Genomic DNA, 27,581 nt, shown 5'->3' with positions numbered 1-27,581 from the left:
GCCAACACGCAACATCCAACTCCTTTACGCACATTCCGTGATGACTCTTGGCGCATTTGTTTTTTGACTACTCCATTACAGACCCACTTTGTAAATGATTTTATGATAAATGTTGTGGAAATTTTGAAATTTAAAACAAAATTATTCATTTGTTTTCCCATGACACACAGACAAACAAGCGAGGTTCCAATATGCAACAACTTGCAGGACTTGCAGCACGAGTAACTAAAGAAGGACGAAATCGAATATTTTTGATATTTTTGCGGATATGCGTATTTTTATTTGGTCGTTGGCGTTTCCTGTGTGCACTTGTACGAACATGCAGATGCTTGTATGTTTGCTGTGGTTGTTGTAGTTTAAGGAAATCCTTGCTGTAATTTAAAACACATTTACATCGGTTATTTATTGTTTTAATGATAAATGAATGATTTGCGCCCTAAATACGTACTTAGTTGAGAAATGACTTCTGTGTGAGAGCTAAAGGATATGCAGAAGGAGTTCGCAGTCATTAGGGCACTAAGACAATAAGTAAAATTAAGCAAGAACACTCGAATGCATTGAGCGCTCCAAATTAGTGCAACAGGATTACCCAGCGGGTTTGAATAAGGCATGCCTTTCGCAGCAGGCGCCTTTAAATATTTCCCGTACTCAAGATGCACGCTGGGCTTGGGACCCGCCACGTAAAAGCTTCACCAGACGAAACGGTCAGGCCACGACAAACATTTTAAGTACCATGGTTCGAGGGCATGCACCTGGAATGTTCGAACTTTTGCACGAGAAGGTAATTTTGCTCCGCAGGTTTGTGTGCTGCAGCAAAAGTTGACACCAGCGCCATTCAGAATGCACGATGGACAGGGCACGGCAGAACGACAATGGGTAAGCGCAATTCGTATCCATGGTGTTGATTTTGTGGTGGGAGCGAAATTTCGCAGCCAAGTTGTGTCACTCGCGGCTTTGAATAGTGTCATGCTGTGATCCGCAACTCCTAGGTTTTAGCTGACTAATATTCGAAAAACATGAAACCAAATCGAATACGCTGTAATTGGCCACATACTCGTACACAGCGACAGTGAATTGACGCAAGCAGCGAGGACCAAAACCCGACACGAAGAACTATATTTGCTGATGTCGAAAGGTTTCAACACCGGGGCAGAGTCCTGCAGAAATGATATTGGGGACCTGGTAATTGCCGTACAGAGCATGCCTACATTTGAAAGCAGTAAAAGGGGAGTGCCCCACTGATTTGGAAAAGCAAGCGGAGGAAGGCTTTAAGGCATGGACCCAACACATTTGCTCGTTGCTAAAGAGGTAAGATATGAAACGATACCCGCATCCCTAACTATGGAATATCCGTTCCGCCATTTCACGACGAAGGGGGAATGGTAATATTCCAGCTAAAATGTAATTAGGCGATTTGAATCTATGCAAGCTCAGCACACCACAATTCACAATAAAAACAGTCTTAAGTAACGAGCTACTTAACGCGGAGTCAGTCTACTTAACATAACGTAACACGATTTAATCTAGCATAAAGTTGAGCAACACCACCAACTTCGTAAGTATTGGGAAGAACCTTTACATGCCATTTGAAACCAAAACAAGTCTACAGACAAAGGGGCTCTTTATCATTCCATTTCTTTATACTCAGGCTCAAAATAAAAATAAATGTAACGTGCGATAACTTCCGAAGAGATTTTAGGCCCAGCTTCTCTTCCAATTTGCGTCGTGCTCCTTTTAATTTTTCCTACAAATTTGCGGGTCTGGACCTACATTTATTATGCCGACTCCGAACGGCATCTGCAAGGAATATGAGTTTTCACTGAGAACTTTTCATGGCAGAAATGCACTCGGAGTACTTGCCAAATACTGCCGAGGGACGACCCCGCTTAGAAAAATTTTCTTCTAATTGAAAAAAGTTGTTTCTAAAATTTTGATGTTGCTTTTCCCGGGGCGTGAATCAAGGATCTTCGGTGTGAATGGCGGAGCACGCTACCATCACACCACCGCGGCCGCTGAGGCTGGAGGAGATAATTTGAGCAGATGATATTGATATCTTTGGCCTTAATAGATGCGCTGTAAGTTTTGTCTTCTCTGGATTAGATAAGCACGCAAAAAAGGAATGGTGCGGTAAACAATGACAGGACAAAGTACTTGCAGTCATCAAGGAAATAATCGGCATGTACCTGCGTTGGAAGTCACGTCACAATCAATTGATTAAAATTCGAGACCGTGAAGGACTTCATCTATGTGTGAAACAGCAGTAACGACGAAAAAACTCTTCGCCGTTTTGATACCGCAACTCATGAGTTAACCAATGAAATCGTGTTGTAAGAAGACTAATAAAAATTTTCAACCGCCTCAGGGGAACCCGTCCCCGTATATCCATCCCGTCTTCGGACTGAGTATGCAATGGAAATGTAAAGTCCTCTCTATACGAAAAAATATCACGCTCTATAAATCCCAATCATACCTGTCATGATGTAGTCATGTACAGTGTCGAGAGAAGGTGGGGTAGCTATTGCATAGGAAAGTTCTCGGTAAGATTTCTGGTTCTTTCGGTGACGCCAATGGTATGTAACACAGGAGGTTTATTGATGAGCTGAATAAGCTTTCCACAGACATGTACCTCATTTAACGAATCTCGCTGGTTCTATCATGTTAAGGGATTATTGGTAGGCGCTCCACGCAGAAACCATTACTATGGAGACCTGTTTTCGGAAGGTAGAGAAAGACTTGCTCCACTTTGGTGCTCACAATAAGTGCCAGTTATCGCGATTTAGAGTTAGCTGGCGTGACTCTTTAAGCAAAATCTGAAATATCTTAAATGATTAAGCACTAAGTATTGATGGTGATGACAAAGGATTTCACAAATATTTTACGTAAAAAATAAAAAAAAGCATCACATCAAAATGTTTCGAAACCCTATAGTAAGCTTTAATTGTTTGAAGGACCTCGAAGCGTTCGTGCGAATCTCTTCAAGTGCTCTTTGTGGTCCTCAAGTGTTTCGTTTTGTAAGTTTACGCTATTATTTACACAATAATGGTACAATTATTTAGAAAATAAAATGAAGGAACAAGCGCACCTCACAATGTCCTGTGGGCAAACGAATTTTTTAAAAAAGCCATGGCAAAGAATAAGGGTTACCAAATACAACAAATTGAAAAATTTAAAACGTTTTCACCTTGAATTACACCACAATGATTTCAATTGAAAATAAACACAACAGGAGTCATAATTTTAGTATTCGTTACGACCAAGGATAACATGCGTAATGCGTGTTTTACAGTCGTTTTGCTCTACAAGAATACCGTCATTCAAAGCTTCTTGCTTCTTTCTTTGTAATAATTCGAGCCGTTAGCATACGTCCATCGGTTGTTTGGTGGTTAAAACTGGCAAGAGATTCAAAAGCGGAGCAAAAAACCGAAAACAAAAGGGTTGCGTGTGGCGTGTAATGGTGCGTAGCGAATGTTGTGTAAACCCTTTGTTCCTTTTGATCGTTTACTAATACATAGAGCAATGCTTTTCATTTGTTGTATTCAATATATACTCACCTAACTCTTTATATGGTGGAACCAAATATTAATGGCCGCTGCGGGTTATTTTTATGAACCAATAAAAATGTACGCATTATCCTTTCGTTTATTACACAATTAAATTAGTATGTAAGTATAGGCAAATATGTTTAGGTAAGGATGTGAATTGAGTGAGCTAAAAGTGTGAGTGCGAATAAATGCGGTTAAATTGTGTGAATTTTCGTGCATATTCGTTGCAGTTTACGAGCTCCAATGGAGTGAATGAATTGCGGTATATTCTAAGGCATTAAGAAAAAAATATAAGGCAATTCGGGAAATGTTTAACGCTCCTTATATGAGTTACAAACTCATCTGGGTATATGGAAATGACCGCACAACTTTACCTAGACCCTAAGCAGGATAGGACACAGTGCTAAATACTTTGTTGATGGCCAGGCTTTGAATTTACTGAAAGTTCAAGGAAAGTGAAAGAAAGTCGAAAGAACGAAATGAATAGAGGAGATGAAGAGTAAGCTATGAAACTTTATTTCAGGAAGTGGACCAAGAAGCGATCTATACGAAAAAATCTCATTGGTTCATTGGTTGCTTATTACTTTAGCTTTTTTATGGGATACTTTTTTTCGGGGAAATTAACCAAGGCCGATCTATTAAAAAAATTTTATATTGGAGCCATTTTCCGTCATCCCTTATCAAACTTGGTTTCGAGACAAACCGGTTTCGGCGTTGTGGATTTGTCAAACGACTAGAATGACTGGCTTTTACCTGCCTCAGTCAGCCACACAAATCGATCAGTAAAAACCACCCTCGGTTCTGAATGAACACACAGCTCATACATATAAATATACACAAACATCCATTTTGACAATACCTGCTCATGTATGAAATTAGTTTCAGACTAAACACGTAGACCGAAGCCCGGGCAGTTAGTCTACCCGGTCTGCTGGCATTACATTTAACCCTTGCTTGGCAATGATGTTGAATAAGGCCGATCACGATCCTTTACAAGTCCTTTGTCGATCCTAATAAACTGAAACCAAAATAATTTCGGCTTGCAGCTGCAGCAAGAGAGGGGTTTCCAGTATGGTGAGACATACTGCATGGGCTCCCTGCATGGATAGTGGCCTGCCGTGGTGAACCCAATAATTTAAATAAATAAGTAAAAAAAATCTATAGAAGAGTAAAACTCCGTTTTCATCAAAGCCATCTAAATTCGCTTCAGTTGTACTCATGCGCGCTAGGAGGTCCGTGTGACAACTTTGAGATATTTATATTGCTATGCCCCGACACCCAGATGATATTAATATTAAAATAGTTCGACTCAACCACAAGCGAGGTCACGCATTCCTATACCACCCCTCAATAGCACCACAGTTGAACTGAGGGTTTTCAAAGCTGCTTGGCTATCGGAGTATGAGTTTGAATTCTCTAAGCATAGTAGCACTCGACAGCATCCTATACACCGCATCTTTAATTGTGGCAACTTCCGATAGGGAGACGGTACCTCTTTGTAGTGAAACCTTTTTGAGCCGGGATCCAATGTTTAGTGTTCAGCGATTTTCTAACGTACACACAACTTAAACCATTGTATGTCGTAAAAGACGACTATAATCCACAGAGCTATAAAATTATCGTGGCTCAATCACAGCGTTGCCGAGATGGTCGGGCTGGTAACCTATTGGTGCTAATTTTCCGAAAATTGCTTGATCAATAACCGGGAAAGTATTAAACTTCCCAAAAGTTCGGGAAGTATCTTTGTAGTTTCAAGAAGAAGAAGAGGGAAATTTGTGTATAAATCAAAACGGAACACGATGCAAATTGAAAGAAAGTCGCGGCCTAAGCCTTTCGTAGGTAAATCGTGCCAAATATTTTTTATTTTTAATACCAGGTTTTAGAAGCCTCACAAAAAGTTTTCCGACGAGTTTCGACCTCTTTTACTATTGCCAAATAACACTAGATACTTTTTCAGCAAATAACTAGTTCTCTAGAGTTTTATATCAAGCAGAATTTCTGTGTGCTTCCGGTGGAATTTCCTCTGCCTCATGAGCCTTAGTGCACCTCAAGCAGGTCTGTTCTTCACTATAAAACTATCAAGTTTAAAATATTGGCATCGTATGACAAGAGCTTTAGTATGTAGTCGTCGTATAGAAAACAATCATCCACCATGTACCAAGGTAAGTTAAGTTAGGTTAAGGGGGCGTGCGTGGGTATTACCCACACTTCCAATCGGAGGCAGCTTTGTCCATTGTGAATGCCCTCAGTAACTTCAGGGTGGCGGCACATTTGTTTAACCCCATTACCTCCTTCCCTGATGAACCCAAGAAGAAGCGTCCGCCTTCGCAACCTCTGCCAGGCTGTCGAAGAATCGTGAGCCAAGAAATCTGAGCCTTGTTCTTTGAAGCCCCAGATATCGACAGAGAAAGTGGTAGATCGACTTCTCATCCTGAAAGCTTTTGCAGAGGGAGCTTGTTGGTATTCGCCACCGTCGGAGCATTGGTGCGATAGCACAATGACTTATGATGACACCCGTAAGTACCCTCGCCGCGGATTTGTTCAGTTTGAGAAGGAAGCTGGTGACTTTCCTATCCAAGTATGGCCATAAGGACCTTGAGACTTCGCAGTCAACCCTGTTGGTTCATAGCATGTCCGTTGCCCTGTTCTCATATTCCTCGATTCTCCTCAGGAAATAACCCAGCGGTGGTCGGACGGAGCTATCCACTTCACTTTTGTCCAAATCGGAACCTTTCCTAGCCATCTCATCTGCAAGTTAATTCCCTTTAATACCGCTGTGCCCAGGGACCCAGCAAAGAGAGATATTTCGATGATTTATAGAAGCCAGCGAGGCTCGAAACCTCCGCACAATATCCGATTTTATCATGTTGGACTCTAATACCTTTAAGGCGGCTTGGCTGTCAACAAAGATTGCTACGTCGGTGTTGGAGACCATACTATCTTGAAGCAGCTTTGCTGCTCTGTCTACGGCATAGACCACGGCCTGAAATACACTGCATGCGTCAGGAAGTCGAAATGATTTCCTTAATTGTAGATTTGTTGAGTATATCCCAGCTTCAGTTCCCTTTTCCATTTTCGAGCCGTCGGTGTAGATTGTAATGCTCCTGCCAGTGTCTAGGCCAAAGTATTTAGCATAAAATTTGGGCAACCCGAAATCTGTTTCAACTTAAAAGAAATATAAATTTTTGTTTTTTGTTTTTAAATTTCTGTATGCTTCATTCTCTATGCAACGACCACACTCGTTGTTTTGCGGCTTCGAAAGGATTTCAATTTTCCTTCTGCTTCACCAAAAAAATCACAATACGCGCGTTTAGAGATTAACTAATAACGGTCACACCCTAAAACCTTCAACCTGCTGTAGCTGTCAACATAACCTATAATTAAATTTCTTCTACTCCGCATGCGCTGCAAATTATCTTGTGAAAGTCTTTCCGATTTTATTTTGGTCCATTTTTGATGTTGCAGTTTGTGCGCATGGCACAAAGATGAAAAAAAAAATAATTGTAATTGCCGCTTTGAAGGATGTTTGATATTCGTAATAGAACTAAAGCGAAATTAAAAAAAGGTTAAAAAGGACGAAAAAGTATTTTCAGTCGGTTGAAAGCAAAAAGAAGTTCCTTAAAATGGGGTTTTCTATTTTTTGGTAATTTTTTTTGCTGTTGAAAGGCCAAAGAGAAACAATAACAAAGGAGTGGGGGCGTTTTTACTCTGGACTAATCGCTTAGTTCCTCTTCAGCTGTCCGAGCGGCAGGATAATAGAAAATGTTCTCTAATTGGTAGGGCGTGTTTCGCTGCTAAAATGTGTAGCAATTCTTAAGAATTTGCCAAAGGATGCAATTAAGTTTCAGGCGTTCAAAAGTCATACATATACATAGTTAAATACACACATATATACTAGGGTGGGTCGATTTATTAACCGATATCGCGCCATCGATTTTTCGATAGGATTTGTGCTCAGGAAAAAAAGTTCCACTACGCATATCCAAAAAAAAAGTTTCGAGCCTGCGAAATTTCATTTTTTTTTTTACTTTTTTTCGACTTTGATTTTTAAGGTTTTTTTCATGACCTACTAAAAAATGTTCATTAGATTGTAAAATTTTCATGTACACCCTGTGCGACCCAAAAATGTCCGCTAAAAACGTTGGCGATAACAGTTTTTTGTAAAAAAAATATTTTTTGGGTTTTGGGGAGTGTTTTGGTCGAAAAATTTACCCTTTCGCCATTTTTTTTAAGGGTTTTTTCAAAAAACGGTTATCGCCAGCGTTTTTAGCGGACATTTTTAGGTCGCACAAGGTATACATGAAAATTTTACAATCTAATGAACATTTTTTAGTAGGTCATGAAAAAAACCTTAAAAATCAAAGTCGAAAAAAAGAAAAAAAAATGAAATTTCGCAGGCTCGAAAATTATTTTTTTGGGTATGCGTAGTGGAACTTTTATTCCTGAGCCCAAATCCTATCGAAAAATCGAACTTGAACGATATGAACTTTCGTCCATACAAATCGACCCACCCTATTATATACAATGTTTATAATTATATAAAGTCAAAATCTAAATTTTATAAATTTAAGACTATATGTTGTGGGCAAAGAAATATATATGTATAAATAAATATTGCACATATGAATATGTATGCACGTACAGTAGCGTACAAGAAAAAAGCAGTGGCAATTTTTTTCAAGTCCCGTCTTATTCATTTTCTATTTTCGCTGATTAAAGAAAAATCTCCCATACATTTGGAACTAAAACTATGCAAACCCATGATGAAATGAATATTAAGGTGCGTTCGTCCCGTTGACGTTTTCCCTTATTCTGACAAGTTCGGCATGCATATTTTAGCGGGCTGTCTATCATACAGAACTGCCTTTGAGTTTTACTACGATCGGAGTAGATTTTACTTAGAAAAATAATAACTATATAAGCCGCTACTAGAATTGTTTAGCCAAAAAGATTTACGTAACTTTGTGTTCCCAAAAATAACATAGAAAACATTTTGCAGAAAACTCATTTTTGGGGAAATTTGTACGAAAAATTAAGCAATCAAAATTTAATACTTTTGTAATACAGATAAATACTGGAAAACAGAGCTACCGAAAAGGTGAGGTTATATTGTTGACATCAGCTTTGTAATTACAGTATGATGCAAACCAAACTCAAAAACCCTTTCGAAAATATTGGAGAATTCAAAAAAAAAAAATTACGAAAAATTCATATCTTTTATTTAGGCTGTTCTGAATTTTTCTGAGTTTTGTAGCTCAGTAAGCCAGGGGCGGAAAATAATATTTTTTTTTTCGGAGTCGAAGAAGTCGGGTCAAAAAATTGTCCTAGGTGAAAATGTTTGAGCTCTCAGGTATCCCTATAGCAATATCATTTCGAATTATGCAGCCTTTTTATTTATCAAATTTTTCCATAAAACTAAAAGTCCGGAAATAAAAGTTAAATCCGGACTTTTATTTTTTAAGGCCAAAATAAAAGTCCGGCTTGATAACGAAGAAACGGCTTATCCGAAAAAAAAAAAAAATTTTATAAGTACGAGTCTATCGGACTCAGTTAATAAAAATCGGAAAATAATTTTTATCTTGATCCAAATATATTAAAAGTCCAAAATTAATAGTTTTCCAAGAAATTATATTATAAAAGGAATAATAGTTTCCGTCCCTGCAATAAACTCTATTCTAAAGGCCCAAATACATTCGACTTTTGCGTCGTTTTGGCACTTACGTTGCGTCAATAGCTGACTTTGAATACAGACGTCTTGATGTGTATGTTCTCAATCCACCGGCTACGCAACGGAAAGGCCAAAGTAATGAAAAAGGAATTTAAAAATTGACATTTGCCTTCACTTCATTACTTTTTAAAGGGCCAGTTAATACTGACTTAACCATAACCAGATAAAAGAGCTTATGGAAATCCATGTAATCAGTTAATGGTGCGATAGCATAACGCTAAAGCCATAACCGTACCATAGCCAACCAATTGGTTTTTGGTTTTTTGCCATATCCATAGCCTAAAAATATTTGAGTTGGAGAATTTATTAACTTTTTGTAGATTTTATTTATTGTTTTGGATACGTTTTGAATAAGAGAATTATTTTTTGCGTTTTCTTCATTTCTATGAAATTTTCACGATTTTTAGGTTATAAAAGAATAAAATAAATGTAAGGTGCGATAGCCTCCGAAGAGATCTAAGGCCGAGCTTCTCTTCCAATTTGCGTCGTGCTCCTCTTGATTTTCCCTACAAATTGGCAGGTAGGTCCCATGTTTTATGCCGACTCCGAACGGCATCTGCAAGGCAGATGAGTTTTCACTGAGAGCTTTTCATGGCAGAAATACACTCGGAGCGCTTGCCAGTCACTGCCGAGGGGCGACCCCGCTTAGAAAAATTTTCTTCTAATTGAAAAACCTTATTTCTAAAATTTTGATGTTGCTTTGCCCGGGAGTTGAACCCAGGGCATACGGTGTGATAGGCGGAGCACGCTACCATCACACCACGGTGGCCGCCGGTGGTTAGGTTAAGGCACAAATAATTGATGCCAATTTGATATGGATAAGTAAAAATATGGTTATGACTATGGCGTTATGACTATGTCAACTTTAACTCGGGCTTAAACTTTCAATAATATCGCCTTTTTCAAAAAAAAATTTGTTATTTACTTTTTTTGAATACTAAAAAACAAAATTTGAGTTTTCCTTTTGCTTTCGATGTGGCAGGAAAATATACAACGCGCGGTCTTTCAAAGTGACGCCAACGGCAAAGCGACGCAAAAGTCGAATGTGTTTTGGGCCTTAAGAGAGTAGAAGTTTAAGGTCTCTCAAAGTTCGCACTGATTTTTGAAAATTTTTTTTACCGAAGATAGTTTTTTATTTTCTTCTATACGAGGCGCAAAGCTTTATTTTTTGTATGAATGAAAATATAAAGCACCCTTAAGAAAAAAAATTTCAAAATTAAATGAGAGTTTTGAGAGTCCTTGTATTTTATTAGATTAACATTTATTGGCAAAGCGAATTCAATCAATTCGCCGTACAGAAGAATGTCAAGTCAAAAGAAAAATTTCATTGAGTTCGATTGACTGACATATTGTTGTACAAGGCTTTGTATGGAAAATTATCAAGAAGAAGCAATCAGCTGTTGGGATAACACCACCTCTACTGAATTCGCCTTGTTTATTGGGCTACAAAACTGCATGCTTAAAAAAATTCAGAGAACTCCAAATAAGAAATTCGAAATCTTCGTAAAATTTTCTCGAATTTTTGAAATTTTTCAAAGAAGTTTTTGAAGTTGATTTCCACAGCTTCAGTTACAAAAAATATTCAAGTTATTTCTTAAATTATAGCAAATAAAAAAGAAGAATTAAGAATAGACGAAATTTGCTAGCTGCTGTATATCCGCCAATACAAATTGATATTTGCTCAGCTAAACTAACTTCCCTATTATCCTGTGTGAGTTCGAGGCTTTGTATCCTTTGACGACGTTTCATGATAAATGTGATTGCATAAATCAGATACTTTGTATTTATGTATATGTACACACTTTCCATTTCATTTTTCTTCTCTTTTTTTTTCTTAATTATAACAACCTCCGCAATTTTCCAATGAAAACACAACGGGCTAGCGATTGTTCGTATAAAAAGGATACTTCATTGAAAAGTGAAATGCGCGCGCAATCCTTCCTTCGTTGTACTGACTTTTACTTAAGAAAATGCTCTTGAAATATTTTTGTGTTGCCTTTTTGGTGTCCAACGTACAGCAGTCACAACTGGTCAGCAGTGTCCTTTTACAAAACTCTTTCGAACACCCTGTACACTTGAGAGAAAAGGGATAAGAGGTAGCCATATGTTTTGTGAATGCACGCAACAACAATAACTAAGAACTATTATTTTCAGTTTATTGGGAATACGAGTTTTTGCATAATAACCAGTTCAGCGCTGCAGGATACTCGTTTCGTATTCTCTTCTCAGATACTGGCACTCATCAAATGTGCACTTAAAAGGCACCTACACATGTGAAAAGATATATAAGATCGATTATCCTCTGATAGGTACAAGCATTATACAATTTCAATATTTTCCACCAAATGTTGCCTCGTCGAGAGTGGGGAGTGTTTTTCTAGAGTTCCTCTTTCATCGCTGTTGCTGGAAATCTCGTATTTTGCCTGAAGTATAGATGAAGCCCAGATCCATTTCCCGCAATAAAAGAGATTCACTTTCATAAATGTGAATGAAGTAGATAAAAGATAATGAAAATGGTTGATTATACGTAAGTATCCGCCGTCGTCGGCCTAACCTCAAGATGCACCAACGCCCATGGATCAAAAAAACGTTTGACCAGCACCCAAGACTCGCTTCCCTTGTTACCAATTTCCTTCGCACATACAAAAAACATATGCAACTAATCCCCACGCAACAGCACTCGTCCCTCCGTTTCGCTTAAGGCCCGCTTATGCACAAATGCTGTGAGTGAAACATTACCTGTTAGCAGAAAACCAAGACTCGGATTTGGTCTTAAGTCGGTATTTCCTGCCACAAACGCAACGTCCCGGATGAACTTGAACGTAAACTTTCCCTTCATAAATTTTCTCCCACCGTGCCTGCCATTTACTTGAGACTAATGCCTCTAACTAAATATCCTCTCCACGTTATTATCGGTAATCCATTCACCCTGCAGCAAAGGCAAGCCCAAACCCCTTTTTAACGTAAAGGAGATAGCTACCCGAATTTTGTCAAGATCGCGTTCGGCTTTCAAAGATTACAACGCATCGGTAGATACAGTGCAACACAACATACACCTCTTCACACTAAGCATACTTCTTAGGCCATCAGCTGTCGGAGACCATCACCTGTCTTATGGAGGTCCCATAAATATCATAAGCTACAAAGGGCCAAGATATACTGTACGAACGACACGTCATCCTGACTTTCCTAACAACGCTTTCCTAATGGCGCACCTTCCCTGAATCTATGAACAATTTCCCTCGCAAGCACTCTAAGAGTGGGATGAAATTCACGCATGGTCAGCGCAAGATGTCTGACCTCGTTAACACATTGTGACGAATATTCACATCACTAAATAAATACACAACAACAGAAACCTTAAAGCAAGATACATAAATACATTGGTCATCATTTACCCACATACATACAAGGCAACGCAGAGATAACTCACACAGATCAAACACAGTCATGAGTCGAAGTAGTACTCACATATACACGCGCATGTGGCTATGCGAGAGGCTATAAACTACAGATGCATACGCGACGCGTATAGCTGGTAACCAAGTAGAAAATTCTAGAAGAAGAAACGTCGTCATTTGGACAGAGAGTATAAAAGCAGCACAAGCTGAGTAGTTGGAAATCAGTTTGATTTAAGCACGCTATTGGTTGTGAAGTTAAGTGTTATTGTGAAGTACTTTTAAAGTAGTCTCTTAAAGCCCATTTTGCTTTATTGAATATTGGAGTTATTTATTCAACAGTTTAGCGGTTCAAACGTTAGCAGAAGGTTGCAAATAGCCGGAATTTCCCTAAATTCGTTACATTGTATTAAGCTGACCACAAAGTGGCTCACTGAGGCATTCTATTTTTACTCTTTACTCCTTCTCAAACATTGAGAGAGTTGTCCACATATGCACATAATTTATAGAGGTTCGAGTTGTCTAAGCAGAGTATTCATTGTCATGTTCCACATACACGGACCATAATTGGATCCCTTGGAGCAACTTCGACCACTTCCATAAAAGACAAGATAGATAAATATATAAATGTACGATTGGACTTCTTAAACCAGTTTGCAGTGGAGCCTCCGCATATCTCATCTCACGTCACGAAGAAAAGCCGTACACTTTATAACGTGGTGAATAGTGGCTCATGGATATATCCTCTGGAGATCCGAGTATGATGAGACCAAAAGACGTTCGCCTACTTCAAGCACTCCCATTCCACCCTCGATATCACCATAACTGAGCTCAGGGCAGTAAGATTCGTTTGACTTATTCGGGTAGATATGAAATTCTCCAACCGTAGTAACACTGGCTAGCATCCTAGCATTACCTTACACTGCCGGTCATCTTCAATTTGCAGCTTATATGGAGATTCTGACAGAAAACGCTACTATTGACCTTCTCTTCCACACTCCCCACTTCGATCAATCAGTAAACCAGAAAACCTTACCATCGACCTTCCCTTCTTCACTACCCACTTCGTTCAATCTGTACACCAGTTTACTAGCGGCCCAGTTGAGTCGCTCCCCTTACTCTCTCGAGACTAGTGACCATATTAGAGCCCATACATGGGTCTAAGAAGTATGGAAAAAATCACCAACTCCGTAGAAGAGTGTCCCAAAAAAAACCTAACCAGAACTAAATAACTACGGACGGCTCTTTAAAATGTGAAATATGAAACATCTTCCTAGAGCAACGTGAAAACCTTCCCTGCGCGAGTGACTTTTCCGAAATTCGATGAAGTTGTTTAGCCGTATCGATTTGGATGAAGAGATTATTCGCTGCCATAAAAATCCTTGTCCCCCCACAGGTAAGTCCGCTGACAAGCCAGTTTTCTAGATATAAAAGGATGACTTGGTATGCAGTACACTGCTACTTAAGGCTCCGAAATTGTTTCGATCTCCTAATTTCGATATTATTGAGGATCCGCTATTTTTAGTTAGCTCCTTAGAACGAGCACTAAATAGATGCTATGCATTCGATAACGCGTCCCCACACGCATACAAAATCATATTGCAACCGACATGTGCACTCAGATCCCTACGCATATAAAATCTCAAAGTATAACGTGCCATTGGCGGTTCGTTCTGCAACATAAATTCTAAATTTAACTGGCCATGCAGATTAGTAGACACCGCTGGGCGATGCTTTGTGTGGACGTCTGCGTATTCCATACGTTTTACCATCGAATTGATTGAAAAGCGAAAGGATTCAGTCTGGTTTGGTAGGCGTCACTTAAGACAGCAGGATACCGTCGGAGGCGAGACGCAGCTGCTAGAAATGCGGCAATCATTTGACAATTGTGTTTATTTTTTCGCTGGAAAATTGGCAAATCGAACATTTTGATCTTAGTCAAGATTTCACGTGGTTGGAAGTGATGGTTATGTAAGTCAAATTTACACAAATATCTAAATGTAAAAAAAAAGCTGTGCTTACATATTTCTATCGCAAAGGCAGTAAACTAAAATGCGTCCAATTCACTTATCAAGTCATGAAATCAACTCAAAAGTGTCCTTACGAAAGGGTTTCCCTTAACAAGCACAGGCACCCACACAGTCAACAGTACTCCTTCGCAAACAACGGTTTCATTATTCAATTCTAAGAAATCTTTATCTACAAATTTTTATTTGATTTTTGCCTTTATTCCTGCGAAATGTTTTGTGATTTTGTTTTATTTTTTCCCCTTTTTTGCTTGCTACATTCTTCAATTTACTATTGACCATTATTACCGTTTGGCAGGACATTCAGTTAATTGTCAAAGTTGTGTAATTTATTGGGCATTTGGTTGCAAAGGATCCTCTTTGTTGCAAGTATCCCACACACTGCACGCACACAACTATATGTATATGTACGTAGGTATGTATGTATGTATTACTTCCAGTTACCCTTTTCTTTGTAATGTCCTTTGCCTGCACTCTTCTCTTTGTTGTATTGCACCAGTTGCTATTGCTGTGTTTGTTTTTATACTCAGTTGAGCAGAGCTCACAGAGTATATTAACTTTGATTGGATAACGGTTGGTTGTACGGGTATAAAGGAATCGAGATAGATATAGACTTCCATATATCAAAATAATCAGGATCGAAAAAAAATTTGATTGAGCCATGTCCGTCCGTCCGTTAACACGATGAATTGAGTAAATTTTTGAGGTATCTTGATGAAATTTGGTATGTAGATTCCTGAGCACTCATCTCAGATCGCTATTTAAAATGAACGATATCGGACTATAAGCACGCCCACTTTTTCGATATCGAAAATTTCGAAAAACCGAAAAAGTGAGATAATTCATTACCAAAGATGGATAAAGCGATGAAATTTGGTAGGTGGATTCACCTCATGACGCAAAATAGAAAATTAGTAAAATTTTGGACAATGGGTGTGGCAACGCCCACTTTTAAAAGAAGGTAATTTAAAAGTTTTGTCATGATGATATTTCGCAGGAACGTTGCTCCTATTACTATATGTGTTAAGTAAAAATTTACAAAATCGGATGACGAACACGCCCACTTAAAAAACAAAAATTTTTTTAAAGTCAAATTTTAACAAAAAATTTAATATCTTTACAGTATATAAGTAAATTATGTCAACATTCAACTCCAGTAATGATATGATGCAACAAAATACAAAAATGAAAGAAAATTTCAAAATGGGCGTGGCTCCGCCCTTTTTCGTTTAATTTGTCTAGAATACTTTTAATGACATAAGTCGAACAAACATTTGCCAATCCTTGTGAAAGTTGTTAGGGGCATAGATTCTATGACGATAACTGTTTTTCCGTGAAAATGGGCGAAATCGGTTGAAGCCACGCCCAGATTTTATACAGAGTCGACCGTCTGTCCTTCCGCTCGGCCGTTAACACCATAACTTGAGCAAAAATCGATATATCTTTACTAAACTTAGTTCACGTACTTATCTGAACTCATTTTACCTTGGTATAAAAAATGTCCGAAATCAGACTATGACCACGCCCACTTTTTCGATATCGAAAATTTCGAAAAATTAAAAAAATGCAATAATTCTATACCAAATACGAAAAAGGCATGAAACATGGTAATTGGATTGGTTTATTGACGCAAAATATAACTTTAGAAAAAAGTTTGTAAAATGGGTGTGACACCTAACATATTAAGTAGAAGAAAATGAAAAAGTTTTGCAGGGCGAAATCAAAAGCCTTTGGAATCATGGCAGGAATACTGTTCGTGGTATTACATATACAAATAAATTAGCGATACCCGACAGATGATGTTCTGGGTCACCCTGGTCCAAATTTTAGTCAATATCTCGAAAACGCCTTCACATATACAACTAAACCCCTCATTAATACCTCTCATTTGATACCCATATCGTACAAACACATTCTAGAGTCACCCATGGTCCACCTTTATGGCGATATCCCGAAATGGCGTCCACCTATAGAACTATGGCCCACTTCCTTTTAAAATACTCTTTAATACCTTCCTTTTGATACCCATGTCGTACAAACACATTCTAGGGTTACCCTAGGTTCATTTTCCTACATGGAGATTTTCCCTTATTTTGTCTCCAAAGCTCTCAGCTGAGTATGTAATGTTCGGTTACACCCGAACTTAGCCTTCCTTATTTGTTTTCTGTTGTTTTTGCTGATCATAAAATATTAATGATCCTTAGTGTAAAAATCCTTTATGTGACTCGATTTTTATTTCAACTGCAAACGTGTTTTTTTAGTTTTTATATCTTGAGACATACACACTCCCATACTTGAATTGACTTCTACGAATTTCATAAACATTCGAAATAGTAATGTATACTGTTATTTTCATTTTAAACCCGACTTGCTATCCCATTTTAGAGGAACATGGCTTTTAAAATTTATCCATCCCAAAAATACGAATTTTGTCCTAAAAGCGTAAACTTTCTGGAACTTTGGAGCAGTGGCGTAGCAAAGGGGGCGACCGGCCTGTCCGCACCAGGTGTCACCTTTTTTGTGGTGACACCCACCCCGTAGGTATCTCTACTTTAAGAACAATGTACAAACAAAAAAAATCGCTAGCACAAAAATTTCTTTTTCTAGGATTCCCCAACTAGCACTAGCTCAGCTCTATGTATAATTCGGGCATTCCCGCAAAAGATTCTGACGTTGAATATATTACAGGCAAGATATGTAATTTTATAATTGAATTTCATATTTCTTAACTAGTTTATGAGAAAATACTCTCACATAATAGACCATAACAACTGGCTTTTTGTTTTAGTGTAAGAAATAAACATCAAGTGAAAAATGCCCCGGGGAGTGCATATATCCAAAAGAAAAAGTGGATTTCAGCAAAGGAAAGCCAAACATGCTAGATTGGATGTAGCTAAAAGTACGTCTGGATCGATTTTTAAGTATGTTACAAAAACTGATGGCAGCCCAAGTTCATCAAAAGAAATTGATTTTCACCTTGATACAAATGCAAGAGATTATTTAGATAATATCAGCTCATCTTCAGGAAGCAACATTGACAGTATAGAATTAATTAACACAAACGAAGAAGATGATGAAAATAATAGTAGCAGTACTATTATTGCTACCAATGAACAATTTCCTCAATTAAGTGATGTGTCAGAATGGGGTATTCCTGTTCCTTACAATGTTCGCATTGAAATAATAAAAAATGGAAGCGAATATTTCCAAAACAAAGAAGGACCATTTGCTACTGTTTCTAGACATGGAACCAAAATAAAAGGTGACGCTCGTGATCTCTCAAAAGATTGGTTTTATAAAAGTATGGCTAATGGTGAAAAAATCGTACGGTCATGGATAGTTTATTCCATCAGCTCTAATAACCTGTACTGTTTCTGCTGTCGTTTATTCGCTGTGGCCAATAATACCAATGCGGGAACATTTACAACTGGATTTCAAAAGTGGTGGAAATTAAATCTGAAAGTAGCTGACCACGAATGTTCAAATGAACATCTAGAAAATCTCGAGAAATAGAAAACTTTAGGAATGAGACTAAAATTGAATAAAACAATAGATGATGCAGCTTTGCAATGGATGGATATAGAAAAGCAGAAGTGGAAGCATCTTTTGACAAGATTTCTGGATATAACTTTATTTCTGGCTAAACAAAACTTGGCGTTTCGTGGACATGATGAAGGACAAGACTCTAAAAATAAAGGCAATTTTTGGAATTAGTAAAACTATTGTCAAAGTATGATGTAGTGTTGAAAGAACACATGATGAAATTGGGGGAAGATAAAACTTCAAAATGATCATATTTGTCACTAGATATACAGAATGAATTTATTAACGTTCTATCAAGAATAAGAATGGGATTTTACAGAATCTCTTCCTCATCTTATGAATCGTTCATGACGGTTTGCGTGTCCGCAGCTTCGTGTGAGAGAAGTTTCAGTAAATTAATATTAATAAAAAACTATTTGCGGGCAATAATTACCCAATCGCGGCTTAGCAGTCTTGGTATATTAGCCATCGAACACGAGGCAATACAAAATATAAATTTCGATGAAGTAATTGCTGAGTTAACAGCTGTCAAAGCAATTGTAAACAATTCCTTTTCTGTCTTAGTTAATATTGTGTTTTGTTATTTCTTCAATGATGCATGACCTTTATCATATACAATTTATTGCTTTTTACTTTCGATGGGGTGACACTACCAACTTCCGCACCGTGTGCTACCCAAGGTAGCTAAGCCACTGCTTTTGAGCAAGGCATTACATTTTTAAAACGATTTTCTAAAGTAATCTTTGCTTCCATTACTACAACTTATCTTCACCACTGCAAACTTGAGTTCGCTATTTACGGCTAGAGGGAGCTATGAACGGAATTCAACATTGTTAATTTCACCTTATTTCGGAAACAGATGACATAACCTACCACCCCATATCACGCGACACAACAGACTTCTGATTTTTAGATAGTTTTCACCAAAACCCCGTTTAGCGCGCCAATTGGGGAAAAAATTGGGTGTGGTGATGTTTTTTGTTGGTGCTGCACCGAACGGGGTATTATCATGTTTTTACTAGTGGTGGGATTATTTTCGAATTATATCCGAATAAACGTTATTCGAATAAACGAATAAATTTATTCGTTTCAAATAATCCGAATAATATTTATTCGGATTTTTTATTCGTTTATTCGGATAGTACTATCCGGATAGTACTATCCGGATAGTGCGCACTATATACATATGTATGTATGTAAGTTGTATGGAACATTTTTGTTTTGATATCTTTTGGTTTGTATAAACATCTAATTGGTCACCATTAAAAAAATAAGTTTACATGTCATTGTCAACACTTTTTGCGAAGTCTGATGGATCAAAAGTTATTTAAATTAGATTCAAAGGAATCTGCAAGAATACAACATGTACATATGTTAGGATATGCTTATATGCACATTTGGGTATTTATATTACAGCGTTTAACGCGTTCAAAGACAATCAAAATTTTAAGGAGCGGCAAAAACAGACAGACAGCCGTTTTTGAAACACGTCACTAATTCCACTAGAATTTTGTTACGTTTAAAATGGATTGCTTTAAACTTTATTTTAGGAAATTTTTTTCCAAAGTTTTCATTAAGTTAACATTGACCTTAAAAAACTTTTGATCCATCAGACTTCGCAAACAATTTTGACAATGACATGTAAACTTATTTTTTTAATGGTGACCAATTAGATGTTTATATAAACCAAAAGATATCAAAACAAAAATTTTCCATACAACTTACATACACACATATGTATGTATATATGTATGTATATGGGAAACAAAAATTCCTACATTATTACCATTTCCACACCTGTTTACTAATAAACGAAGTTCTATGATCAGTACAGTTGTAAACGACCCCGATAACTATTTCTAGCTTAAGCCTCAAACACAACTTTGGTTACGTAAATATATATAACTAAATAAATGAATATTAACAAACAACCCAAAACAAACAAAAATATTTGCATATATGCATCTATACACACATAAATATATGTACGTATAAATATATGTGCATGCTCATCTGCACAAGCGATGAGCGTAACATAAACGCAATGTCTTTTATTTTACTATTCGAAGTATCCGTATAGTGCGCACTATCCGGATAGTACTATCCGAATAAACGAATAAAAAATCTGAATAAATATTATTCGGATTACGAATACCTGGCGGATAAAAGAGTTTATTATTCGGATAATTTTTATTCGGATAGTCCCACCCCTAGTTTTTACTCAATATTCTTTGGTAGCTAGTTGCCGCTAGATGGGTCTCCTAAGCATTATCTAAGTGATGATAAGCGTGTTGTTTACGCGCAAACGTAGACGTACATATATATATATATATACGTGTAAAAAAAACACGGGTATTATATCCCTTTGAGTTATATCCTCCGGAACTCCAATAAAATAAATAAATAAATGTCGTACTCTGAGGAGTGTCTCCTCCTGTCTGCATTCTTTCCTTAGTTTATGCGACGCTGTCGTCATGATGATTGTTGTTATCAGCTCCTAAACGATTTAAACTCTCCACCTACTCAATGACTGTTAGTGATCTAGTTTTAACTGACGATATTGCCCTTAAGCCATCGGTGTACCATGTGAGAGTGCTTCCGGTGGAGCACTTCTAGTTTAAGAATTCTCCACGTGATTTTGTTCCCCAGCCCTATAGTAAAACGTGTTCAAACCTAATCTGCTTCCTGGTGTCATCGCTGTGAAGGTGGGATTATTCTTTTATTATTCCTATATTCCGATGCTGTATCACTTTGCTTCTGCTAGGGCACTCCTTAGCAATGTATTCCAGCGTACGCCTGGTTGCCTTCCCAGTGACAATGTGTAGCGCCGATATCTGGAGCAGCACCTCAATCGCCGCCGTTGGGCATGTTTGTATGGTGATTTCTCGCGCTCCATCCATTACTATTTACCTCATACCGTTCAGGGTACTTTCCTGGGTAATTCTATACGACAGCATGACACTGCTAATATGCGGTCCAAAAATATCGAGAGAGGTGTCAAAAGACGTCTATTGACCTCGACAACAATAATCCTGAGGCTGAAAATAAAGATGTAGGGTCTGTCAAGAGATATTTGCAAAAGAAATTGAAAATTTTTAAGTGGTTGTTGTAATTTTGATGATTTTGGGGTACCCACAAAAAAATTGTGAACATAAGTGTTTTGCGCGGGTATAGTATTGGTCCCCAAAGCGGTCTTGGACCTACCAAGGGTAATTTTTATAAGCGCGGCCAAAGGCCGCCAATGCAGAATGATGTTCTGCGCAAAAATTCTATGGATCCCACCCGCAGTTTCGAAACACTCCGGCATCATTTTTCGTTTTTCGTTAAAATTTTTGAAACGAGCTAAAATTTTTATTTTCCGCCTTCGGATAACTGTTGTCGAGGTCAGTACGCATCTTTTGACAGCTCTCTCGGTATTTTTTGGCGTGTATTAGCAGTGTAATGCTGTCGTATAGAATTACCCTTTCCTGGGGCCAAATCTTAATACCCGTGATCGTATAACTCGTCACGTAAAAACATGATGTTCGGATTATGACATACGTAAACGTACTACTTCGATCGTAATTTTGGATCGCAACATACGAGACGAGTGATTGAACGTACACGTTACGTTCCACTTTCATTCGAACACAAACTGGCGACCGTATACACACAAATTTCATTAAAAATGTAAGAAAATTCTTAAAATGTTTGAATAAAAACAAAATATAATAAATTTCAAACTCTTATTACATATTAGCAAAGGTCGAATTCAAACACGCTAAATCCAAGCCAAAAGGAAATATTGGCGGAATTCATGGCGAGACACCCGCTTTGGTATCGACTTGCTTCAAATTTAACTTCTCCAGAAAGTAACTAAAAGCCTTTTAAGTTAAGCGAAATCTCTTCAAGAAAATGCAATAATTTTTTGTTACAAAGAAATAATACATAAATAATATGCTTATGCTTTGTTCCATAAGTCCCAATGGTTGCTATACTCTCTTAACCGGCTTGGGACTATCTTTTCATCGCCTTCGCTATTACTGGAGCTCAAACAAAGCAATAAAATTGGTTCCACCGCAGTTATTTACTTTTTTTTTATATTTTTGGCAACCAATTTGACAGTTCAAAATCTATTGTGAGCTAAAAATACAATCCAAACTAATGTGTACCGTAAAATTTATTGTGAATTGAAAAAAAATTACGTTCCGTTTGCTATCGTATGTTATAATCCCATTTTGTTTATACGTTTGACGTATCACGTAACTTTCTTTCGTATGGTTGCCGATCCGTGATCGTATGTAACGGTTGGAGCCCAGGTAAAGGGAAAGCTAGCCGTCTTCTTAGGGTTGATAACTCAACTTGCTCATGAACAAGATAAAATCTATTCTGACGAAACCATTACATAATTTCCCAAAAGTGCACGATAGTAAACATCTTGGATCACCTGTTAAATCGCTTAGGTAATACGGCCCATACATGACACAAAAGCCATGCGCAAATATAAAACGACGGAATTTGTGCAAATGAAAATTTTGACACACATGGCTCAAAAACACTGCGCAATATTCATTTTTAATGTAGCGCAACAAATGAAACATGTGTTTTAATTGTATAAAAGAGGCACTAATTATATAAACAAACACTATTTATTTTCCATAGTGCTGGTAATTTACAGTATAAGTCGAAAAACTCGCACCAAAAGCGTTTATTTTCCATTGTATTTATAGTATACATATATATTTTAGTTGCAAGACCAGCTCAACTCATTGCAGCACTGCGCAATATTCATATTTCAACTAGCGCAACAAATGAAACATGTCTTCTGATTGTATAAAAAAATTGTATGTATTATTGAATTTGTGTGAATTCCAGTTACAAGCCAGAGATGGTCCTTACGCCTTCGATGTTAACATTTTTAAGCAACAATTACTGATGTTATATTATCAGGAACCACAGGTAAACTGTGTAAGATTCACCACACACGAATAAAAAAGCATGTGCAATATTTGCAGACATGCGTAAATATCAAAATCGTTTTGATTTAGCGCAGTTCTCTGCGCAAATAGCGCAACCAGTGCATACACCGGGCAAATCCTTGTGCAAATTCGTAATTGGCACAAGGATACTTGAACCGTGTAATTGACGTATAATAGCGCATTAATCTCGAGAACAATAATCTGAAGGCGGAAAAGAAAAATTGTATCTCTGTCCGGAGATATTTGGTTGTTAACAATTGTTCTGTTTATACCCACAAAAAAAATTGTACATCGCCGTGGCGGTAGCCACGGTTATACCACACACCCGGACTTGGCATGGCGTAGCCCACGGTTATTTTTTATAAGCGCGGCCGAAGGCCGCCAACGCAGAAAGGTGTTCTGCGCAAAAATACTATGGATCCCACCTCCGGTTTCGGAGGGACCCGCGGGTCTTTTTTCGGTTTTTCGTTAATATCTTTTGAACGGGTAAAGTTAACTTCCGCTTTCGGATTCTTGATCTAGACGTGAATACGCGTCTTTTGATACCTCACTCGAAAATGTTGGCCCAAATTTGGGTGGGTACCGTAAACTGCACTATTACCATCGCTTATATGAACTATTGTGAATGCCAACTAGCTCTATTGTGAGCCCACAAAAGCAACGAAATGAAGTGGCATCATTGCACATTTTTTGACATTTGACTCAACCGCCCGCAAAAAACATTTGACACTTCTTTGCTGTGCTGCAAAAAACACCAAAAAAAGGCGCAGCTCGAAGCTAAGCAAAAGTGAAAAATAATAGCAACAAAAGCAGTGGGGAAATCAACGTGGAAAAAGTTAAAAACGGTATTTCTATTTGGGATAAGCGGAAATAAATTAGCACCTGCTATTGCAGTCGCAAGACTTTCTATACACACCAGCAAGTTGGATACGCCAGGAAGCATCCCCCGAGGCGCATTGAAATTAGTGGAAATTTTCGTTTCAGAAAACAACAAATCTAACACACACCCACCTACCAACCTTTAGCGACAGCAAAAGAAAAATAAATTTGATCAGTTTGTGGAAAGAGGAAAAGGCAAGGACGGCAGTGTTGTGCATTGTGTGCAACCGAGAAAAGGGAGGCCAAAAGGTGGTTTTGCGTAATTGGCTGTCGACGTATTTGCAGGTGCTAAAGAGTTTTCCACTTTTCTATTGCCGAAACTTGATTTCAAGATTAGGAGAACAGAGTCGGAATATACTTGGCGTAGAATGTCCAGCTTTCGAAAGCGACACGTGCATAAGCCTGTACCGGGCACGCGCACCAGTCCACAAACCGGACAAGTAATAACCTCCAGTGGCAATCCATCGCTTGATGTTATAGTTGGTAAGTATTGCAAATATAACTTCTTCAATTGTGAGTTTTGAACTTGTTTTTTCTTTTTCAATTAGGTGGTGGTTTGCCTGTGGGCTCGATATGTTTAGTTGGTGAGTGGCTATATTTATGTAACAAATCAATTTTTTTTGCTAGTAACTAAATATATTTGTAATATGTTTTTTAAATTATTTTAGAAGAAGACAAATATGTGACATATTCCAAGGTTTTGGCCAAGTACTTTGTCGCTGAAGGTGTCGTTTCGGGGCAATCTATTTTGCTGGCGAGTTTGGATGATGATCCGAAGGAAATAATGCGCAAACTGCCAAAACCACTCAATGATGATGAGGTGGAAAAGGAGAAAACCATCGAACAAGAAATTGAAGAAGCACCTAAGAATGGCCTACGTATCGCTTGGCGCTACAATGATCTGCCACCTGTAAACACTGAGCAAACCCCTAGTAAAATAGGGCACCACTTCAATTTAATGGAGCAAATGGATAAAAATTTATTGGATTTTGTTGATACATTGCTATGGAATGGAAAAACATTTATAAGCTCAGATGAAAATGAATACGAGGATTATGTTGCATTAGGAGATGATGAAAATGTTTTGTTCGGCGCTGAGCCTAACGCCCAAAAATATGATACTGATCAAAATACAACGAGCAGCAGCAGTGGCAGCAATACCAGCTGTAAAGAAGGCGATATTGAACAAGAACGCATAGAAGCAGTAGCTGCTGAAATATTATCCAGTCCAACCAACATGAGTGCAGCGACTAAGAACTCAAAAAGTACTGAATTAAGTTCTCAACAAACGTCCACAACCTCAAACTTAGATAGCAGCAAGAAATCATCAACCCGCAAACAAAACTACAATGTACACAAAATTTTTAATAATCCAAAATATCAACGTCTCCTGAAACTAGTACAATCTTTTGCTAGAGAAGAAAAATTTACACCAGGCGCCTTGGTATATCGCAGCCTATGTCGCATTTGCATAACATCACTGGGGTCACCGCTATGGTACGATGAAGATTTTTCCAAACATATTCTTAAATTTCTTACCATTCTTAGAGGCATAGTGCGCAACTCCGTTTCGGTTTGCTTCATTTCCATGCCAATGCATTTGATCGCCAAACTTGTAAGTAAAACAAAATATGTAAAATGTTAATAAATAAATGCTAACCTTATCATAAACTCTTAATCTCCATAGGATGAGACGCTTGTGCCGAAAATTCGTAATCTGGTAGACTATGCAATTGAATTAGAATCATTTGCTGGCTCAGAACGAGAAACAAATCCTGTCTTCAAAGACTACAACGGTCTTTTACACTTGCACAAAATAACAGCAGTTAATACTCTAACCGCATACGTACCGGAGACTTCCGATTTGGCATTCAAATTGCGGCGAAAGAAGTTTGTAATCGAAAAGCTTCATTTACCCCCAGGTATTTTATAACACTAGATTACTTGAAACATTTAGATAACTTTTTTATTTTGATATTTTGGCAGAATTGAAAGAAACTGAGACGGAAAGTAAGCCAACCCTTAGTTGTAGTGGAGCCACAACGCCGAGTGTTGCATCGATGGATTTTTGAGTGCTAACACCAATTGTTGCTTCATGAGATCACTTATTGTGGCTCAAAGATGTGTTGGTGCACCAATTAAAATTACTGTTATCTATCTACAGTTGCTGCAGTACGCTCACTACTGTTTTGAACCTTAGCAATTTGTTTAAAGTTGTTCTTTGCACACATCGATTCTTCGCTATAACGGGAATCTATATGAATAAGATATCTTTTCCTCACATCTTTTGTGTTTTTAACTACTTTCGATCAATCCTTCATTCATATGAGCAGATAGGAAATTAAAAAAATATATAAATTCGATTAAAAAATGCAAATAAAATCTAGTATATGTACGTAGTTAAAGAAAAGCTGCGCCGTTAATATAAGATAAAGATGGAAATTGTAACAAATACATTTAAGTAATGAAAAAAATAATAATTTTATAAAAAAAAGTACTTTCTTATTTTTACTTGTTGCAGAAAGTCAGTGCGAATTTTTCTGGTTGACAAGTGTACTATTTGCTTTAGTGGGGTGCTGTTCAGGTGTCTATACTTGAATGTGGTAGGATATAGTACTCCTATCAATAAAGCTGTTCTATTTTGGAACCTTTTGAACTCCTGATGAAAATCGTTACTGAAGTCTATCCAACAACAGAAAGGCTATAGTTCTTTCAGTGTATTTATTACAATTGCAGGTCATTACCCGACTCTCCAAAGAAGTGATAAGAAAAATTCCAATTGAATTCATTTTTGCTTCGCTCTCCAACAGCAGATTTTATCATTAAAAAAAAGTAGACTACGTGCTTACATACATATGTATAACACACTTAGAAGAAACTGTTTCACGCAGCGTTAAACGGGAACAACAATAAATTCTTATCTTAAATGAAAATGAACTCATAAAGGTAAACAAAAATAGCTTGAAATATTTTTAATTGATAAACAAAATTGTAGAGCACTTAAAAAATTCCCTAATCCTCGTACATTTATGCATAAAAAGTGCTTCTTGGGTATGTACATACATACAAATATACAAGTGGGTGTGTGCTTCAAGATAATTACACCCGCTACAGAAAAGTGCATTCTGACCAAACCTTGTTGTCGTTGTAGCAGTGCTTCTTTCGCTTGGAGTGCTTAAATAAACAACTAACAAATTTGTATCGTTTGACCCGAAATAAGTAACAGAATTGCAAATGTGGGTCTAAGCATTTATACAACAACTGAAATTCGACAAAAGTTGTCTATGACTTACAGTGGGGCGAAAAGCTTTTGTTGCTAGCAAAAAACACAAGGCAAAAATTCGATTTTTAATAAAGCGCTTTAGTTAGTGGATTAAGTTTTCACGTTAAAAATATTAAAGTCACCAGAAATCGTGCGTATAGCTTAAAATTCATGTTTGAATGTTCCAAGCAGAACTAGTTCTAGTTCTAAAATTATTTGTTAAATATTCATCTTCCCCCAGTGT

General features: G+C 37.5%; 1 protein-coding gene and 1 pseudogene across 1 annotated transcript; both read left to right on the top strand.

The window, feature by feature from the left end:
• Positions 1–17,509: 17,509 nt before the first annotated feature.
• On the top strand, positions 17,510–18,840 carry LOC137245844 (zinc finger MYM-type protein 5-like; annotated as a pseudogene).
• Positions 18,841–23,906: 5,066 nt separating this feature from the next.
• Elp4 (Elongator complex protein 4) lies at positions 23,907–26,568 on the top strand. The gene is made up of 5 exons (XM_067777338.1): positions 23,907–24,558; positions 24,624–24,659; positions 24,744–25,690; positions 25,763–25,997; positions 26,062–26,568. Exons 1-5 carry the CDS (start codon positions 24,444–24,446, stop codon positions 26,145–26,147), a joined length of 1,419 nt encoding a protein of 472 aa, XP_067633439.1. The 5' UTR covers positions 23,907–24,443; the 3' UTR covers positions 26,148–26,568.
• Positions 26,569–27,581: the final 1,013 nt, after the last annotated feature.

This window comes from Eurosta solidaginis, chromosome 3 (genome assembly GCF_040869045.1).
Source record: "Eurosta solidaginis isolate ZX-2024a chromosome 3, ASM4086904v1, whole genome shotgun sequence".
Lineage (NCBI taxonomy): Eukaryota > Metazoa > Arthropoda > Insecta > Diptera > Tephritidae > Eurosta > Eurosta solidaginis.
Note: the sequence above shows the minus strand (reverse complement) of the source record. Positions and strands in the feature narration are given on the sequence as shown.